General features: G+C 37.5%; 1 protein-coding gene across 1 annotated transcript in view; it reads right to left on the bottom strand.

The window, feature by feature from the left end:
- Positions 1-195: 195 nt before the first annotated feature.
- Positions 196-8,439, bottom strand: part of LOC102388128 (nuclear receptor coactivator 5-like) — a 42,530-nt gene continuing 34,286 nt past the window's right edge. Inside the window, 3 exon segments of the mRNA XM_006031958.3 lie at positions 196-4,901; positions 6,797-6,934; positions 8,348-8,436. Coding sequence (XP_006032020.2) covers positions 4,840-4,901; positions 6,797-6,934; positions 8,348-8,436 — 289 coding nt within the window. The 3' untranslated portion in view covers positions 196-4,839.

Below are 8,439 nucleotides of genomic sequence, written 5' to 3'. Positions count from 1 at the left end.
GTGGAGCCCTTTTTCCCCCCCCCCCCCCCGAGTGCCTCCCAGAGTAACAAGGAATAATGGCCATAAGTTGTTAGAGAGTAGGTTCAGACTAGACATTAGAAGGCACTACTTCAGTCAGGGCAGCTAGGATCTGGAACCAACTTCCAAAGGAAGTGGTGCTGGCTCCTACCTTGGGGGTTTTTAAGAGGAGGCTTGACGATTACCTGGCTGGGGTCATTTGAGCCCAGTTTTCTCTCCTGCCCAGGGCAGGGGGTCAGACTAGAAGATCTGCAAGGTCCCTTCAAGACCCTATATCTATGAATCTATAATTGCATTGTTCTTACATGGTATCACTTAGAGGGGCTGTTACAGTGCCTAATTCATTCCCAGAGCCCAATTTAACCTTACCTACAAGTTTTCTAAGTCTGAACCACTTCCCTTTGGGATTATGCCAAAATCCTCCTGATTTTTCCTCTTAAAATACTGATGTTTGCTGTATACCTTTCACCTGCAGACAACCAGCTGCCTATTAATAAACAAAGAGTTGAGAACAGGGCAGGAAGTGACCTGCTTCCTCATTCACCCTGCTGGGTTCTCTCTAAACTCCTAGAAACTCTTTGATCTGTTACTGCAAGGAAATCTCAGCATCTCAAGTCTCTGTACCACTCCTGGCCGAGTATAAGGTCTAGACTCCTGTGTAACAGTGGCTCTCAACCTCATTAGACTAAGTACTCTTTGAAAAATGCCAGCTCTTAGCTTTCACGTGATTCTCAACTAAAAAAAAGTAACAAAGCAATTCCTCTGTTGCAAAGAACTCAGAAAGACCACAATAGGTCAGAATGTTTTTGACACTATGGATTTCTATTTGGAATCTTATGGGTTTATTCTGTAAATCATGTGTAGGTATTGCACACCTAACAGTGCTAATACTGTGCAGCACCCCACAGGACCCTTAAAAGTATCCCATGGCATGCCAGTGTGCAACAGCATGCTGAATGAGAATCACTGCTCTATAGGATAGCTAATCTTCTGTGGGTTAGGTCTCATCTGCCACAGAGCAGGGAGACGCACATGGGCAGTTACCACAGAGCAGATGACACATGGTAAAAGCCCCACCTTTTCTGCCCATTAGTAACTTGTTTGTGTGACCATAGCCTTAGTGAGACTGGAAGGGATGACAGGTTTGCTCTCACCCTGGTAGTTTTCTTTGCAACTTCTACCATCTTTCAAAGGAGCTCAGGAGGCAGTCCCTCTTCCATTTATTTTGGGCAGAGGCCATGGTTCTCACTCTCCGTCCCCACAATTTCTCACGGGTGCTGCTATTCAAACATTAGAACAGTTCTGAATTCATCACAATCTAATGCTGTATTAGGTTAACTGCAAAAGGGGAAAAACAAGATCCTTCATCCCAAAGGGACATGTTTTTTCGTAAAACAAGCAAAAAAGTCAGTCAATGTCAAAAATATCTGTAGCACCTTCTCTAATATTAAATGAAGTCAAGCAAATAAAACAATTAACATCTGTTCCCTAAAGTTAGTGTTATTTGCTAGAACTCTGAACTAGGAAGAAAACTTGGCTTCACCCACAGGACTTCTGCCTTACTTCAGTATCCAAGCTGAGAAGTGAATAGATCAACCTGATGTGGGCATGTACTTGAGAAGCAATTACAATTCGGATGTAGAAAAGCAAATTCAACTAAAAATTAAGACGAGTAGGAAGCAAAATGCAGTTTTGAGAGACGACGGAACACAAATTCAAGAGTCCCTAGGGCAGCTCAGGAACAGTGAAGTCAAATGATGGTGATGGTGTGAAAAGTGATGGCGTTAAAAGTGATGGCATGAAAAGTGTTCAAATAAATGCAAACATAATGTCCATATTAGCTTGAAATTCATGTGAAAGTTACTTTCATTTTTCCTCTAGCACTAAATTAAATTTCTGGTTAAAATCTCACCTGACTTTTTTTCTGCTCCCAAGTCCAGTTTATAGTGACTATTCAGAAAAATAAATTGCATCTAGGATGTCATTAGAATGGAGAGCTGAACAGAATACATTTAACAATTAATATCCAATTTATACAATATAACCAGAGGAGTCTCTGATAACTGGCAATGGGCCTGTTATAATTTATTATCAACTATGTTAAAGTTTGAAAGTAAAGGACAAAGAATACTGGTCAACTTAAAAGCTATTCCAGTGAAATTAAAACAATTGCTGTTACCAAAATAATTAGCACTTTAAAAAAAACAGAATGGAAGCTATGTGGATCCTGTACCAGCATATAGGATTTTAAAAGGTTTTTAAAAGCAACATAAAGCAAAGGTTTTTAAAAGCCTCTAAAAAGCTACCTGCTGACTTACAAGTTAGCATTACAATAAAACAACTGGAAATTAATTTCTCTTTCAAAAGTGCAGTCCAGGTTTGGTTCAATTTACACATATACCTAGAATAACACATTTTCCTGCACTGCTTCGGTGTTTGGGGAAGATGGCCTGCATTAACTTTGGCAGGTACATTAGGCACCATAGATGAGCAAAGCATCCTATTTAAGAATCTCCAAAACTTTCAAAATCCTCATTGAAGCCTCAATGTACCATCTACTGGAGGGGATATTAGGAAAAGAAGGCTGATCTATCTTCTTGCCTTGTTCTTCAGCTATTAGACCCTACTTTCCTGAAGGGAAACAGTTCCAACTGTTTTAAAATGAGAGTCCTAGGTAATATACACCTATTAAGATCTTAGAAATGCTTTACAAAATGTTTCAGCTTAACCTGATTTACTTTTAGCCTTTGTCTTAATACAGTTTGCATTACAGTAAATGTTTGTTAATGATCTTTTAATAAAAAAGTTCTGCCTTGATTTAATTCATTTAAAAATAAGTAGTATTTTACCATTGCAATTGCCAGATATCCATTAAGGGCAGAAGCAACCACTTTTCTTCTTGCGTAATTGAGTTTAAAACAGTTTAAGAGCCTGCACTAGCAATGTAAAGGAAGCAAGGATCCAAACTACTTTAATGTGTTGAGTCTGTTAGAGCAGCAGCTCAGCTTCACCCACTAAAGCTCTTTCACTGAAAAAATCCTCTGGGTTTACATTGCAATAGCAAACTCGATATTTCAATGTAACTTACTCTTTCAGCGTAATAGCCTGTTGGAGGCAAAGCAGGGTACTACCTCAACAAACTCCACTCAGGTAAGAACTACAGTATCTTGCTTCTATTAAGATTTTTCCATTGAGGTGTCTCTCTCAATACAAATACACATCTTTTAGAGTCTCACTTCCATTGGTTTTCACAGGAGTAAGATCAGAGTCTTAATGAATATAGACTACCCACTTTTAATCCTTTAAGAAAGAATGATCTTGTTATTAAAATACACTATCTGGGCGATCAAGGGGATTTGGTTCAATTACTAATTCTAACAAGACTTTACAGGTGACCACGGGGAAGTTGTTTACTTTGTACCTTAGAGCCTCATCTGTGTAATATCCTAATACTACATGGGTGTTGAGAGGACAATTTTATTAATGTTGTGGATCCTCAGTTAGCAACAAAATAAATACATCAGTAGGAATTAAACGGGCTAAAGTCATTTCTGAAGACATGTTGAGTATTGCCAGAAAAGCTATATATTTTTTTCCAATCCATGTTTTCCTGGGCTCTTATTCTGACCAATTTAATGTCTCACTCCTGTCTAAAAAAGCATTTTATCTATTACTGTACAAAGTGATAACTTATGATAACAACAGATTTAAAAGAGTAAAATTTTGGTTATAGTGAGTAGTACTAAGGACTCTCTGTGCAGTCAATTTAACAGTTTTTCCTGTGTAGGATTCTTGCACACAGGGGAAAGGAAACGGAAATCCACAAATTCAGACTAAATACAGTATCCCTAGAACTTTTTGAACTTTACCAGTGTGTTATTAGTTAGCCTTGGTTGCTGGCACATGAAAATCATCTATTTTTCATGTGTTAATTAAAACTACACAGTAGAATGGGTGTCCAAATTTAATATTTATAAAAGTGTAATTTTATAGCTCCAAATTAAATTGGATCTAGTACACTATTGGCTTGCATGGAACAACAAAAATTAAAGTAGACTTCAACATCATTTACCTAAAATAAATTTATGAGTATACTTAGCACATTTTCTTAAGGCTTCTATCTCTTGTCCTCCTTTACCTCAAATTATAAATAGAAATTGAAAGACTTTCCAAGAGAAGGAAAAGGTAAAGTATTTGTAGCATAATACAGTATTAAATACATGATCTCATTTAAAAAATATTTCAAAACTATTAGAAGTCAGCTAAGCAAAAGACACTTTCAATATGGAGTTGAGGTATGTTCAGAGTGTCTTCACCTTTGTTAAGAAAGCTGCAGAGAGAGTAGAGAACACTTTGAATGTAAATGCACAGCAGATCCCATCACCCCACAGACTTTGTTTTTAACAAGAAAAAGAAGTTTTGTTCATCCTTGCCCAGAAAGAGTACCAAATTAAGTCCGACTATACCTACATATAAAATGATTAGACAGAAGAGTCAGGTGAAATTTTACCACAAGCAATCAGTGATGAGTTTAGTAAAACAGAGAGATATTTAAATAGTCACGAAAGAAAACCTTACAAATTATGAATCTGCAATACTGACCTTCCACAAACATTTTTTTGTTTTTAACAGAACTTCTTCAAATTTTAAAAAGAGTTTTCATAGGAATGTGTGCAACAGAAAATGAGATGCATTTAAGTTGGTCTGAGTGTGCAGACACTAGCATTACAAGTTTATCATGCTCTCTGCTGTCTTGGAACAGGATTGTCACCATCCGGTTTGGTGTATTCCATTATTAAACACGGCATCTGTGATGTCTTCTTAGTTAAGCAAAGGCTTTGGTTTAACTACCCGTTGATGCTGCACTGGTTTAACATGAACAGCTGTGACAAAATAAATTGAACAGTGTAAGACTGTTGTGTTCTAATATCTGTTCATCTGCTCCCACCCAGCTAGGTCTAGCAACTATTGTGTAGACTCCTCCTCTCCTTCCCCAACTACAAGGTTAATTGGGATCTCCAGTTCAGGGTCTTCTGAAACAACGTTTATTTCAGCAAAGACAAAAGCACCACAGACCGCTACAGGTTTTATGCTGTAACTGGTCACAGAATAAGCATCCCAGACTAGCTGTTTTTTTTGTTTTTGTTTTTATGTGATAGGTTAACAAAATAGTCCCACAAAACAGTCCCAACTGCACTTGTCTTGTGAACAACCAATATCCTGTATCTTAAAATCAGGTTTCAAGCCTAGGTGTGACACCAAGATGTCACGTTACTTTAGTAGATGGTGTTATTTTCTACCAATAGAATCAAAGCAATTCAGACCTAAAGGGGACAAGAGCACGCCACCTAATAAATCCATCTGTTCTGAGAAAGAATCAAGCATACCTGGATCATCCCTGACAGCTATTTAATTTATCTAGCCCTACCTTTAAAGCAGAGATGGGCAATTATTTGGGGTGGAGGGCCACTTATTGAGTTTTGGCAAGCCATCGAAGGCTGCATGACAGGCCGCCAGTGGCAGATAAATATTAATTTTCAAAAATTTTTAGTGGTATCGCGGACCAGGTAGAATGGAGGGACATGGAGGGCTGCATCCAGCCCGTGGGTCGCATTTTGCCTGCCCCTGCTTTAAAGCCTTCAGTGAAGGAGATTCCACAGACTCCCTAAGCAACCTGCTCCAGTGCTTCAATAGTTTTGCAATTACAACTTTTTAATTTAATTTTAATATCTAACTGAAATGGTCTTTGCTGAAGATTAAGATGATTACTACTCATTCTATCCCTACAGTGAACAATAAGAAAAACTGATCACCATCCTCCATATGATAACCTTTTACATATTGGAAGATTTTTGAACCCCCCTTGGCTTTCTCTTCTACTCCAAACCAACCTTCAACCAGTCCTTCAATCTTCTCTCATAGGTCATTTTCTAAACAACTTATTTTTGCTGCTCTTGTCTTGAATCTGTCCAAGTTAGCTACATCTTTCTTAAAGTGTGGTGCCTACTACTGAATAAGATGAGCAAACTAAGGTCTTATCAGTGACAAGTAAAGCAGAATTATCTCCCGTGTCACACTGCCAGTGGGATACAGGTGTTAAAAAGCTAATGCGACGCTAGGTTATAATAGGCAAGGTGTATTCGCTAGAGGCAAGGAAGTACTAGACCCATTGTACAAAGCATTGGAAAGATCTCATTTAGAATAGATGTGCAGTTCTAGTCATAAGTGTTCAAAAGAGTTTAATTTAAATGAGACTGAATAAAAATAAAGTGCCACAAAGCTGTTTAAGGGAATGGAGATTAATCTTTCATGATAAATTATGGAGTTTGGCTGGTTTAAGATCAACAAAAGAGAGACTAAGTGGGGATATAATTGCTTTTTATAAATGCATTCAAGGGGTGAATTATATGGAAGGAAAACAGCTTTTTAGGCTGAAAAATGACCTCAATACAAAAATCAAGCAGCTATAAACTGGCAACAGATAATGCTAGATAGAAAGATTTCTAAATATCAGAGGAGTGAAGCTTTGAAATGGCTTTCTGAATTAGGTGGGGGCAAAGAAGTGAATTGCTTCAAGAATGAACTTGGTAAGTTTATGGAAGGGACTGTATGATAGAACACATGTATACAATCAGTGAGTAAGATGTGAGGTCATGTTTTTGCAGTCCCCATGTTAGAGTATACAGGTTCTTTTGTAGTGTGGTAGGAGTCTGGTAATCCCATGTTTCAAGGCTTTTGTTGGTTTGCCTATAGGGACACAAAGCTTTCCCACTCTCACCTGGTGTTGGCAGAAGGCCTGGTTTCTCTCCAAGCAGTGGTCGTTTTGAAGGCTGATGGGGTGAGTATCCTAGGAGACCAGGTCTTTTAGGAGGTCCTGCTAGAAGAGGTGGAGGTTTACTCTTTGTGCCTGACATCCCTGTTTGGAAACAGGTTGGGTTTTTTGAGCAAAAAAGTATTAATTTAATTGGTTTTGCACAGGATGCTCATATAAATTATACAATACACAAAAAAACTGAACTTGCAAATACTGTTTGACTAGCTGACATTTATGCAAGACACTAGAGATGTAGACATAGAAATTTCATCTTTAAATAGGTGAGTGTATAGCCAGTACTAAAATGGAATGCTATTACTGAAAGATGTAATCCCATGGAAATGCATTAAAAACTGTGTGATTATACAACACCTCTAAACCAGCATGCATTTCAGAGAGTTTAGCATCTGTATACTATAAAAAAACAAAACAAAACACAGTTTTCCACTATATCAGTATTGACCTGTAAACATGGTTAAATTAGAGGACAGATTAACAAAGTAATAATGTCATATTACCAAATTAATTAAGTTAAATTAGTATAGAGAGTAGCAAATAACACAGGGCTAAATTAAGGTGGGCTAATAGAGCTAATATTTCACATCAAACATTTTACGTAAAAGACTCAGGCAGGTCCTAACCAGTAACTTATTTCAACAGTACTGTACAGTATCAGCTGCGATTCAGGGCAAATACTACACATATGCAGTGACTAAGATTTAATGTTTATGCCAATAGTGAATATAAGAAAGTCCTATATACTGCTGTCTAATAAGACTTTAAAATCATTAAATTATACAGACTTCACAAGTTTTGTTGATTAACACATTCATTTTAATCATAAAAGCAATTAATACTTAATTTTAAATCAAATCACATTATGGATCAGTAGTACATATGAATCCTAAGCATCTAGGAGCACTGATACTTAAAAGTTTGACTCAGGACTGCTCTTACTGCACCAGCAGTCCCCTTGGTTTTCGATACACTTCAGCAAATTAAAAGGTATCTTTTTGCTGATGCCTCAATTTTGACAAAAATAACAACAAAAGCTTAATATAAATAAAAAATTCTCAATGAACAACAAGTCTTCCAAAATGTTTAGGGTTTTTTTCTCATTCCACAGGAGCTTCCAAAGCAACCAAGAACCACAAGAGGATCTGATATCAGACTAATAACACAAAGCTTAAAAGCACTGGAACTGAAAGGCTTTGAATATTACGCAGGATTAATGTTGAGGTAGAAGACCAGTGCACTCCTCTATCCTTCTGATCTTTCATAGAAAGCTCATCCCAAAGAATAACACAGTTAACTATTATTTAATCACCACTGTAAACATCTGCAAGCTCTCATTTTTTCTGGGTTCTACCTCCCCTCATTTCCCTTAATATTGTTCATGGTTTTATTGAGCAACATAATTATAGCATGATAGCAAACAATCAAATCTGTCAAGTAAAGGTACTGAATTAGTTTGAAATACAAAATTTGACATGGACAAGTTAACTCTCTGCTGACCTGGTGTTGGAAGAAGACCCCCAGGTGGCCTATCCCCCAACAATGCGGGTTTAACCTGAGGAAGGGGCGAGAGGCCTAACAGAGCATTCCTG

The sequence above is a fragment of the Alligator sinensis genome, unplaced genomic scaffold, assembly GCF_000455745.1.
Source record: "Alligator sinensis unplaced genomic scaffold, ASM45574v1 scaffold933_1, whole genome shotgun sequence".
Taxonomy (NCBI): domain Eukaryota; kingdom Metazoa; phylum Chordata; order Crocodylia; family Alligatoridae; genus Alligator; species Alligator sinensis.
This window is presented reverse-complemented; position numbering and strand designations above follow the sequence as displayed.